Source organism: Canis lupus, chromosome 37 (assembly GCF_048164855.1).
Source record: "Canis lupus baileyi chromosome 37, mCanLup2.hap1, whole genome shotgun sequence".
In the NCBI taxonomy this organism is placed as follows: domain Eukaryota; kingdom Metazoa; phylum Chordata; class Mammalia; order Carnivora; family Canidae; genus Canis; species Canis lupus.
This window is the reverse complement of record NC_132874.1, coordinates 18,696,363-18,708,684: the sequence shown is the minus strand read 5'-3', so window position 1 is coordinate 18,708,684 and position 12,322 is coordinate 18,696,363. Positions and strand designations below refer to the sequence as shown.

Below are 12,322 nucleotides of genomic sequence, written 5' to 3'. Positions count from 1 at the left end.
TATCTGCTCTTTCTTGGGCCTCCCACCCCTGCCTCCCAGCCTGGTCCTCGCCCATACGCTTTGCTCCTTCCCGCAGTACTAGGACAAGAGAGTTCATACGGGTACCTCTGGCCTCACTCCTTCAAAGGCTCAGACCCCCGAAGAGAGTGTTACTAGGAAGGACCCTCCTTCCCTCTTAGTGTCTTCAAAGACCCTCTGAAGCTGGTCGAGAAATTGCTCAGGTCGGGCCCACGGAAGTGCCACTTTAGATATTTGGCATTTTCTTCCTTATTCATCCTTGCCATTAATGGGAGCAGACGTACAAGGGGAGAGGTTGCTCCTGGAGAAAGGATTTCCAGAAAGACTGCCTGCTACGCAGAGAAATGGGTTGTCTGGTTTGTGCCAAGCCGCCGTGAGACCAGATGTTGCCCACCTTCGTGAAGCAGGGAGCCGCAGCTGAGACAGAAAGTTGTCCTCTCTGGTGTGACCCGAGGCAGGACTTTCCCTTTGGAAATCTTCTGGAAGTTTGAAGGAAGAGATTACTTTGCCTCTGCTGCCCCCCTTCTTCCACAGAGTGCTCCCAGGGAATTAATATTTCTCCACTGAGACAACCACCACCGGAAGCCCATCAGAGACCATCCTGCATCTGGGCAGAGAAGTGAACATAATCCATCAAATTGCCTGTCATCGGGGTGAAACATGGCAGGGAAATGTGCGGCTATTTTTGGAACCGAGCTGCAGATGCCTGGGCCGACAGGGCAAGTCCGCAGCGAGGGAAAGGCCAAGAGCCCCGTCGGCCTCCTCCCCACCGCCCACCAGAATCTGCTCGAACGTCTGCATTGGCCTTCAAGGCGGACTTTGCAAACACATGCACCGAAGTGTGGGTTTGGATCGAAGGCTCCCTGGATGGTTTTCACTTGCCCCTGCTTCTCTGCAGCTGTCTGCTCCCAGTGAATGACGGGTGTTGGCTGTGTCGCACTTCTCCAGCGGCTTGGATCTCATCTGGACACTATTGTTGATCACTTTTGCACATGTTTTACGAGTCATGGTCCAAGCCGTGCTGTGCAGCCCGTTGGGGATTCCAGTGAATCTGGCAGTTCTTTCTCAGCCTCCAATTCCACCACCCTACTGCCCTGCGCCAGCCTGCCCTCGGGTTTGTTAGCTCCCATCTTTCTAGTGGCTTCCGTTCACCGTCTTTTATGGTAACTTTCTCTTGCGGTTCATTGCTTCATCTTCTGGGGGCCTGTGATACCACCTGGCCAGTTCACTACCAGGACTGTGCACAAATGGCCTTGAGGGAAGGTTCCATGTGGGAGCTCTAGACACCAGTCGAGCTAATTTCCCAGGATCTTTCCGGACCTTACTGCGGAGGGAGTTGTTAACACGATGTGAGTCTGAGGTTCTCAGCCGTGCCATGTCAACCCCCTGGCTGCCAACGCTGTGACTTGGAATTGCTCTTGGTTTTGGCAGATGAGGGTTTGGGAACTTTTCTGCCACTTTTAACAATTCGTGTAAAATTCGGTGACCTTCAGGCCTCTTTCATCCTTGATGTTTTTGTTGCCACCACGCACCGCTGCCAACCATCTGCGAACCAGCGAGCCTTCAAGACCCTGTCTGTCCTTTGGGAGGAGTCCTTTGCTGCTTCCAGTGCTACGTGTTAGCATTTCAGAGTCCTTCCTCCTTCCACGTCTTTCCAACCCAGCCAAACACGTGTCTTTAAGGGTCTTGGGTGGGTGTGGGAGGGGAGTATGGCTCTGGTACATATAGATATGCCAGTGACCCTACTGATAGTTCCAGTTCTGATCTTTTATCTCTTGAACTTCCCAATTAGGACCATTCAGTGTGCTCTCAGCATAAGAAAGGCAACCGGGACTTCACCACTTGCAAAATAGTGGCTTGGGTCCTTTGTTGTGACTATGAAATCTTGCTGTAGATTTTAGGGAACTCCAGGCAGTAGGCTGGGGGCCTCATCCTGACCGGTCAGTGTGTATTTGGCCTGTGAGTTCCTGGCAAGTGTCCCCACTAGGTCGTCATGTGCTTGCATAGGTTGGCATGCCAACACTGAGTGAGCTGACCCCCATCCCCACCCCCACCCCCACCCCCACCCCATGGACATCCAGAGCTGGAGAAGAATGGATGTGGGTCAGGGCTTTGAGTTAGCTCTTTATGGTTCTTCAAAGGAATTGGGAATTGTAATTTGTCATTTTGATCTTAAATTAAAATTTTAGGGCCTGCAGCTTGGCTTCCAGATGTCTTGGTCAAGAGGTAGAGGCTTGTTCGGGGCTTTCTAAAAGAAAGCAAATCTTAATTCTCCACAGCTGTGGCGGACAGACAGGACGTTAGTGATTCAACAGAATCATGTCGAACTCCCTATTTATAATACCTGACTCTCATTTGCCAGTAAGCTCCTTTGGGATAAAAGGTGTCAAGGAGTGATAGGTTCCCCTTTACCCCATCCCTAGTTGACCCCTTATGAATGTCCTGATGGCAGGTGATGCTGAAAGGCAGTAACAGGCATGACCAGGAGCTGCAGGAGGCCTGAATAGTTCAACCACTACCAGCTCCTGAGAGGATGCTGGGGGCCGGGAGACTCAGTCTAGGAGGGAACAGGGAGAGCAGAGGTGCTTAAAGTACTGGGAGTCTTAGTGCTCAGTCTTCGAGAGAAGCCTTTGTCTGTTTTCAAGACCCTTAATCTCTGCATTCTTTGGTAATCGAAATAAAGGCCGAGAAGAGACCAAAGTCCACCCAAGATAATGGAGCAGGAGATCTTGAAATTCTGGCCCCACAAAAAGAACAAGACCTCCCCGTTGCCTCGAACCCTGTCTAACCATCCTGGTTGTAAGCAAAATCTAGATTCTGAAAATCAGGCTCCCCGCCCCCCGCTTTCTGTGAGATGACCCCCACCTGCAGTTGTCCGCGCAGCAGGGCTCGAGGACCTGGGCTTCCTCCGGCGCGTGCGCCACGGCCACCCCATGAGCTCGGGGGAGCCAGAGCCTCGTCTGGATCAGGTGGGCTGGAAGGGCGGGGGATGTGGACGGAGGGGCCAGGGCAGTGGAGGCGGAGGGCCCTCCCCACGGCGGGGCTGCTCTTGGCCCCATCCTTCTAGGAGGGAGGGGAAATGAGAGCCACGAATTGTTTCCTCTAAAACACGAGTTTCCTCTGGGAAGTCCCTGTAGCCTGGGCTCAAACACTGGGGGCCCGTGGGGTGTGTCACTTTGTCCCCAGCTGCTGGCAGGTGTGCGGCCTGCTGCGCAGGAGCCCGGCCTACAGGGCCCAGCCCGCACAGGAGCCCCGGCCTGCTTCCCCCCACCCCGGTTTCGCGGGTTGCCTTGACTTTGTCCTTTCTCTGCCTTGCTCCTCCCGGTGGTGCCCCTGGGGCCAGCCGGCCGCGCAGCCCTGCGGGTCAGGGTCATGGCGGTGCTGTCCCTGCTCATCCGGGACTCGTGCCCCCGAGACTCTCCTGGCCCCTGGTGCCCGGGAAGCCTGGGTCCCGTCCCGTGTGGCCAGTGGGCGGCAGGAGGAAGCCAGTGGCCGGGCCCAAGGCCTCCCCTCGTGTGGCTCCGGTGGGCCTTGCGGTGCGTGCAGCTTCCGGGGGGCGGCCGCGAGGAGTGGGGCTGCCCTCCGGGGTGGCGGGATGTGTCCCTCGTGCCTGGGCAGGACCGGTGTGCGGTGCCCGGGGACGGGGGTGCCGTGAGCGGGGCTGGGCACGCCACCTGCTTCCAGCGGGGTCAGGAGCACCCTGTCCTCACCGTGCTGAGCCCCAGAAGTGCCCCCCTGCGGGGTCCGGGGGACGGGGGGAGGCGGCCCAGGGCTCAGCCAGGCCCCGTTAGTCTCGTTAGTTCTCGCCCTAGGGGGAAACGCCCCTGGAGCATCGCAGGGAAGCCCGGATGCTGAGGTGGTGGGGGGGGCAGAGACTGTCACCCATGAACCTGAGTGTCAGGGCCACGGCCCCGAGGCCAGGGACAAAGGGTCGCCAGGACCTGGCCCAGGGCGCTCAGCCCCGCTCGGCCGGGGCATCCAGGTGGGGGGGTCTGCACCACCGCTCCACGGCCCAGAAGGCCTGGCGAGGTGCGGGGGGCCCTGTGCGGGGAGCGCGCCCTTGCCCTCATCGGCCCCCCCAGAGCCCCTCTGCTCTGCTCCGCAGCATCCACGGGGACAGAGGCCGGAGGATTTTGCCAGATGCTCCTCCCTTAGGGGGCAAACAGGCAGGGCTGCTTTGGGGGCTTTTTTTTTCTGTCCAGCAGGCCCCATGCCCAACATGGGGCTTGAACTCACAACCCTGAGATCCGGAGTCAGCATGCTCCCTGCACGGAGCCCGTCGGGTGCCCCAAGGTCTGCCCCGCTTCTGAAGCTTACTTCAGGACCACTTTTTCCCTAACAGCTTCCACCAACAGAACTCAGCCCTCCGGCCTCTCAGGCCTCCCTCCCCACCAGGGTGGGGCCGCCCCCGCTCCCTGTGAGGGAAAGCGTTTCTCTCCTGCTGGAAGCAGCTGTGGAGCTGCCCTTGTCTGATATGGAGGAGACGGGTCCCGGGGCTCCTGTGCCCCTCCGGTCGTGTCACCTGGTAGCGGGGTTTCTCCGCCCCAACCCACGTGTGGCCAGGCCCTGGCGGTCCGGCCTCGGCTCAGCCGCCCTGGGCCTGGTCTGGCGGCGCCTGACTCCGCGCTGGCCTGCGCCCGGGGCCTGCCCTCCGCGTTCGGCCGAAGAATCCGAATCCCGGGGAACGAGCGGAAGCCAGATTTCACTTCCTCTTGTTCAACTTCGAAAAGGCCAGATTCCTCGAAAATGTGTCTCAGGTCCCAGACCAGCCTGCACCACATCTGCATCCGGGGACGCCCGGGCAGCCCTGGGGGCTGCAGACGGGCTCTGGGGGTGAAGGGGCGATGGCATCGCCGGCGTGCGCGCCCCCCTCCCCGTGACCCAGGTTCGAGAGTCTGCAGACTCAGCTGGGCAGCGGGGGCCCGGCTCCGAGGACTCTGGCCTGACCGTCGGAGACGGGGCTCGAGCTCCCCGATGCGTCTCACCAGGTGGGCATGGGGCCGCCCGTGGGTCCCACGGAGGACGACTGCCCCCAGGGCGTGTGGCCCGGCCTCCCGCCTGTGGCTGTGCCCAGCCGCGCGGCTGCTTTTCCTTTGCCTTCCCCGTGCCTGGCAACCCCCGTTTGGGGAAAGCTGGGTTGCCTTCCTCTCCCCACTGCAGCGGGCGTGTCCTGTCGCTGTAGGAGCTCTCCCCCGGCCCTCTCCAGACCCTGCATCCCAACAAATAGCGAGCGACCAGGGCGGGAGGATGCTCTCCCGCAATCCGTCAGCCCTCCTAAAACCCAACGGAACGGTGCGTGGCCGTGTAATTCCACGACCCAGGGCACCGACCCCGGGGTGGCAGGCACAGGTATTTTGAGGAGCACTGACCTTCCCAAATATTCATACACCCTCTGCCCGCATGCAGCATGGAGTCCTAAGGCATCCTAAGTGCAGCCCGAGAGGGTCCGTGGGAGGGAAAACAGAGTGGAATCCCTCCATTCCTCTCTCTGGCCCCGATCTTAACAAAAATACCAGTGTCTAGCTCTAAAAGAAATAGCTGTTCTTACGGAGAAAGTTCTCTTTGTTGCGCATTGAGAGTCAGACTCGCAGGAGGCTCACAGAGAGCTAGAGCTGTGGAAGGTAGAAGCAAGATCCTTGGCCATGACACCTTGGTTGGTCTTCCTGGTGGCCAGCCCCCATCCTAAACCTGTTGCCTGACCCGTGAGTTGGAACCGTCGGGCAATTTCATGACTTTTGTATCTCCCGGGTTATAATATTCCTCGCCATGTCCACTGGCCTGGAAGGAAAGGTACCCCAGAAATCTCTGCTTTTCCCATAGCTCATGATTCCAAGCTGGACGTTGGGGAGATCGTGGTCCCAGGACAGAGAAGGCATTTGTGGGGAATGTTTACTTTGTGGGGACAAAGCCAACTGGGATCAGGCAGGATAATTCTAGACTGGGACTATAAGTTGGGGAGTCATATCACTTATCATCTAACCCAGGACGACTTCAAGAATGCAAGGAACTGAGGCCTTGGAGTCTTCAGACTTGCAACTGGCAGGAGAAGACGTGCAGGGGCAGAGGACTGTGGGCGAGTTCAGAAGGGCCAGGCCTGGGAGCACACACCTCCCTTCTCCCTGCCTCCCCTCTGTGTGGGCAGGGTCGAGGCACATGGCCACGCCTAACTCCAATGGGAAGCGTCCAGGGGCTGTGCGCCCAGTGGGTGGACAGGGGATGGGGTCTTTCATGAACACAGAGCGGACTTCACCGGGCTGTTCTACAGCAGGCCGCCCCAGGACCTTCACATCTGCTGTTCCCACCGTGCAGACTCCCCTTGCCCCAGACAGCCTCCCGCCTTGCTCCCAACATTCCTGCGGGTCTCTGCTTGGAAGACACCTTAACAGAGAGCCAGGCCCACCAACCCCGATGAGAGAGTGACCCCTCCCTTGGGCCCTGCTCTCCCTGTCTCCCAACTACTGAATAATCATTTAGTGGGTCAAGGCCCTTCTTGACTACATGAAAAAGAAGCAGACTCTAACGAAAAATAAGAGTAGCAGGCACTCATCCAGCCAACAAGAAGGCTGGAGAACCACGTAGGGAATTAAGTGATCAAGCTCCGACCCGGTTACAAGGACAGTGTGCTCTGGATGCTATCACCCTGGACACTCGCTGCCATGCCACCCGTTCTTGGTTTCCCCTTGGAGTCACGCTGTCAAAGGTGGGGGCATCTGCATGACTTCTCGTCAAAAGCTGATACTCAGTCGCCAGGGGACAAAGGCAGGAGCTACCTTATGGGAGATGGGGCCTTGATTCCCACCTGTCTGGGTGAGAGGGGAGAGGTGTTACTGGAACCCGGGTAGCCCACGCAGGAAACATCTGCCATAGCCAGGTATGGAATTCTGGGTTGATGGCATCATTCTCAGGGTGTTAAACAGCTTATGTTGTGTATTTTTGTTGCAAAGCAGTTGGCTGCCCATCTGCTTGGTGTTCCTCTGTGGCTCATTTTCTTTTTATCTTCTGGTAAAGATAAGAAGAATTACCAGAATTCTCTTAAGAATTCCTCTGCGTTTAATATATACTCCAGTGTCACCATGTGCGGCCAGGTAGGAATTTATTTACTCTGCTCAGGACTCACTGAGCCTTTTCAATATGAAGACGCTGGCCTTCCTTCACTTTTAGAAAATTCCCACGCATTCCTGTATTCAAATATAACTCCCCAATATTCTCTTCAGAAGCTCCTATTGGAAATGCATTGGACTTTTCATTCTGTCTTTCATTATCTCTTCACAGAGAGAGAGAGAGAGAGAGTTCAATTTTCAAGCCATGGTACCCCAAGCTGTATTTGGGGGCATTTCTTCAAATTCGTTGTTCACTTCTTTAATCCTCTCTTCATTGGTGTCTAATCTGCTATCTAACCCATCCATTTCATTTGTCTCTCCAGCAGAATTTTATAAAGTTGTATTTTGTTGTCTTTCACATCCACGTGTTCTTTTGGCCCGTTGTTTATCCAAAATGTCCTTGCTTTAGGGTTTCTGTTTCTTATTTTATCCCTTCCGTTAGATATTCGTTTTGTAACCCCACTCAGGGATGACCCTTGCCTGCAGTCCCTGTATTTTCTCTTCTATCCTAACTCTCCTTTTGGGACAGTTCCTTTGTGTGCCTGCTGTTTTCTTGAGGGATTATTTTCAGCAGGAGGTTCCTGTCTTGCTTTGTGGATGGTGGGTGGTTTCTTGTTTTTTTTTTGTTTGTTTGTTTTGTTTTTTTGTTTTTTTACAGAGAGTCTTCATCGTGAAAATCTCCCTCCGGGGTGGCTTTGCATTCAACTTCTGGGTACTTGAAATTACAGCTTGGGTTGCCCTGCAAGCTGAAAAGGCAGGAAGGGAGCATGAATAAAGTTAGAATGAGCAAATCACCTTCAAAAGGTGGCCGGTCTCTCCTCCCAGGAGAGCTGACTGAGCTGCGTCCGTGCCCTTTGATTCTCTGCCTTCCAAACTCGTGAGATCTGCACGCCCCGTCTTACTTCAGGGCCCAGGTGTCCAGGTAGCAGGGAACCTAGGTCAAGTAGGCTTTCAACAATTAGGTGATTTACTGGCTCGTGTGATTAAAAAGGGCAGAGGTGGCGTGCAAGGGACCTCCTGCTCTTGCATCCATCGAAGTCCATTGTAGATCAAGAAGCTTTCTCTGGAGTCTTGGGGCGCTTGGGTAGCTCAGTCGGTTCAGACCCTTTCTCTGGAGGCTACTTCTGATGTCTCTGGACACCAGCACAGGATGGATCCTTTGGCCTCACGGTTCACTATGACAGTAGTTCCTAAAGCCAGTCGCAGGCCCCTCTGGCTCAAACACCTTCACAGGCCTACTTTAATGCCTCTGGTAGAAAGTCCAGATGATGCTGGCTGCCATTCCAGGCCACTCATTTCCCTGGCTTTATCTCGCCTGACTCATCGCCCCATGTCCTTACAACTCATTCCACCAGAACCACTCACTTTTCCTCTCACTCCCACCCTTAACCGTGACCCTTCTCTGAACTCCCCGTGGGACTCCCCAGACGCCTGCCCGTAGCATCCACATTGTTTTGGGTGAGTTCCTGGTCTCACGCCACTCCTTGAGGCCTCTGAGTTCCTGGAGGGAGCCAGCCTCCTGTTCCCCGTGGCGCCCAGCACAGGACGCCTCCCAGGAGAGCTGCTCCCGCTGGCCTGAATGGTCCAGGCGCTCCCACACTCCTCTAGGTGAGGCCAGGCTCACGGCGGCTGCCCCACGCAGGCCAGGTGCACACGTCCCACGTAGTCCCACCAGGCTCTACTGTCCCAGGAGCCTGTGCTTTGGTGCAGGTCAGCGGGCTCAACCCTGGAAGTGAGACTGGGGACGTGATCTTGGCCGCGGGGTGGCCCTCCCTGGCGGGCTCACAGGCCTCTCGGTTAGGCCCTGCTGCATTGCCCTCCCTTCAGGCTGCTCTCCTGTGAGGGCCCAGGTCTCCCACAGCCCCGGTGTAGCCTCAAGGCTGTCACTGTGGGAATCACAGCAGATCCCACCTAGGGTAGTTGTCTGGTGAACACGAGGTCTCCCAAGTCAGGAGCCCGAGGAGGGCTTCAGGGCATCCCAGGCGCCCCCTCCGCAGGCCTTGCATACAGCAGGGGCTCACAGCGGACATCCACTCAAGTCCGTGATCACGTACCGGGTGCCAGGCGGCCTAGCACTCGCACCTGCGTGGACGAGGTGGCCTGAGTGAGGCCACTGGGAGCCTGACAGCTGTTTGGGGACCACATGTGTATCTAGCGGGGGCCTCGTTCCCTGCCGTCTTGCGCCTCGTACGGGGCCCGGCCCACAGGCGCCCCCCGCCCCGCGTTAGTGTTGAAGTGAAAGAGTGGATGAGCTGATGGGCGCATCTTCTGCTCTCCTCTGACAGATTACAACAGCAGTGAGTTGAAAACGGCCTGCAGGAAGCATGAGCTGTATGTGAGCTTCCAAGACCTGGGATGGCAGGTGAGTTCTCTGGACAGCAAGGGAGACCAAGGCCCTTCCCTCTCGATGGCAGCGGCTGTCCTCGAAGATCTTGAGCTTAAGGGCCCAGGTGATTCCTCATGGGACGGTACCTGCGAGCTCTTCCGGAGGCTGGGCTTCTGGCAGAAGGCGGATGAAGGGCCGGCCTCCTCGTGGCCCAACGCACCCCCTCCCTGCCCCCAGCAACCTTCCCAGGGAGCCAGGTTCCCACGTTCTGTGTACATCAGAATCAATCCCACAGCTCCCGGTGCTCTGCCCCTGGTCTTTCATAGTCCATGAGGCACGTACGGACTTGGACCTTGTTGGTGTTTTGAGAAAGGGTTGGAGAAACTCCTCTAACGGTCCAATGGCTCTCAATGGACTCATCCGAATTATCTAGAAGAGCACGGACGATTAGCCCCACACCTGAGAACCACCACTAGTTTCTGAGAAGCGAGTTACAAGTGACGAGTGATAGGAAAGGACGTCCATAAGCAGGTGGCATTATGATGACCGCGCCTGTGGGTCCAGGTGCGTTAAGCACCCACCTGTGTGCTCCCAGGCCCAGCAGGTGGGTAGCGACTGAAGGCTTTGTGGGCCTGCAGAGGGAGAGAAGGCTCTGGAGCCAGATAGATGAGGCTCATGCCCTAGCTTTTGCCGCCTGAACATGAACTTGGCCTCCCAGAGTTTGTGTGCCCAGCTGTCCCCGGCGAGGGGTATCCGCTCCCAGGATTCCTGAGAGCACGGATGACGTAAGGGGCACATGCTGATCGTAGGTTGTGTCTCTTTGCCTTCAACTAAGGATTGGATCATTGCACCCAAGGGCTATGCCGCCAACTACTGTGATGGAGAATGTTCCTTCCCACTCAACGCGCACATGAACGCGACGAACCACGCCATCGTGCAGACGCTGGTGAGCACCCGGGGGCCCCTTGCACGCGAGGGAGGAGGAAGCCACGACCAGGTGTGGCTCCTTAACGGTGCCTCTCCCCTTCTGTTTGGCAACAGGTCCACCTCATGAATCCTGAGTACGTCCCCAAACCGTGCTGCGCGCCAACTAAGCTGAACGCCATCTCCGTTCTTTACTTTGATGACAACTCCAATGTCATCTTGAAAAAATACCGGAATATGGTTGTCAGAGCTTGTGGATGCCACTAACTCCTCAAAACCAGCTGCTGGGGACACACATACAGCCTTGGGTTCCCAGATAACATCTGCCTTAAAAAAACAAAAAACAATAAAAAACAAAAAAAAAAACAAACCCAGGAGGAGGGGACGGGGGAGGCGCGGCCTTGAAGCGGCCCCAGGCCAGTTGGTGCCCCACTGCCCAAGGCGGCTTCCCAGGGCCTCCGAAGAATTTGCTCACACGGTAAAGGGCGCGGGTAGTCGCTGGTGTGCGGGGAGCAGGGTTTGGACGTCGGCGGTAGAGTCTGGTAACGACAGAAGCATCGCTTTGAGGGCCCCCCCCAGAGCCCACCCAAACTAGCTTTAGCTTTAGATGAAGCTATTTGTGGTGTTAGTGAGTGAACAGGGGAAATGACCCTAAGAGGAGGAAGAGTGATCTTGGCCGAGGCGCCGGCCCGGTCCGTAGTTTGTCACAACTGGAACGGGGGGGGGTGGGCGGGGGATGCACCCCGAGAAGGGCAGTTCATGCAGGTGTGCGGCCCGGGCCGCCCCCGGGGCCGCGTGGAAGTGCCTTTTCTGTCGCTGCCCTCAGCAGGGTGGAGGCCCGCGGGTGTGGGACACGGATTTCGGTCGAGCAGCTGCGTCACTCCTACACCTCGGCCCGTCCCCCCCCATCGGCGGCCCCGTACACGGGTGCTGGCCGCGGACCGCGCCCCGAGGCCGGCCCTGCCCCTCTCGGGTTCTGGAAAAAGCACATTAGCCCCAGGAAGGCCGGCTCTAGGATTTCACCCATTTCAGGAAAACGGTCCCTTGCCTTTTCCTCGACTGCGTGCCGGGTGGCGGGGTCAGACCCAGCAAGGAGAGGAAGCGAGGAAGGCGACCCCCACCACCAGGAGGGGGTCCAGCGGGCTTGCCCTTATGAACCCGAATCCCAGTTTCTCTTGTAGAAAGGAAGACTCAGAAGAAACCGTAGAATATTTTTAAAGTGTTTTTTTCACAATCATGTACTAGGAAGCCAATTTCATACTAAACTGATTAAATAATACATTTATGATCTAAAACTGTTTGCACTTACAGCTTTTTTGTAAATATAAACTATAATTTATTGTCTATTTTATATCTGTTTTGCTGTAACATTTAAGGAGAGACCAGACTTTTTTTTTTTTTTTAAAAAGAGTTTATTTAGAAAGTATCATAGTGTAAACAAATTGTACCACTTGGATTTTAATACAAGACTCATGATGCAAAGCTGAAGCCACTCATGAGGATTGTGCTTCTCTAGAAAGTTGGGGTTTTTAAAAGGACATCTGTGAACCATACATAATTAATAAAGATTTCCTTTAAGGCAGAGGCTGGCCGAGATCCTGCTCTGTGGTCTCCTGCCCCAGACAGCAGACGTGGTTCTGTTTCTCAGAGTCCCACCACCAGTTACTGGGTGTCCACGGACCGCACCCACCCTGAGCATGGGAAGTGGGGCAGAGCGTGTGGGAAATGGAGGGTTGTTAGGAGAAGGGAGTCGATGGCAAAGGACATACAGGTCCGTATCCTAAGGGAGCCTAGTCCGAAGGGAGCCTATTTTCCAGTGTGAAATGCTCAACCACCAGGACGGCGTGGCTTACACTGGTCCCGCACGGGTGGCGACGTGGCCTGTGCCGCCCTGGCCCAGCACCCCCCCCCACCTCAGTCTTTGGTCTTGAGGCCAATTTAATCGCGCTCTCCC

General features: G+C 56.3%; 1 protein-coding gene across 1 annotated transcript in view; it reads left to right on the top strand.

Moving 5' to 3' along the window:
* Nucleotides 1–11,950, top strand: part of BMP6 (bone morphogenetic protein 6) — a 149,830-nt gene extending 137,880 nt beyond the window's left edge. Inside the window, exons 5-7 of the mRNA XM_072814215.1 lie at nucleotides 9,404–9,480; nucleotides 10,280–10,390; nucleotides 10,486–11,950. Of these exons, the coding sequence (XP_072670316.1) occupies nucleotides 9,404–9,480; nucleotides 10,280–10,390; nucleotides 10,486–10,635 (338 nt within the window). The 3' untranslated portion in view covers nucleotides 10,636–11,950. The remainder of the gene's footprint in view (nucleotides 1–9,403; nucleotides 9,481–10,279; nucleotides 10,391–10,485) is intronic.
* The last annotated feature ends 372 nt before the right edge of the window (nucleotides 11,951–12,322 follow it).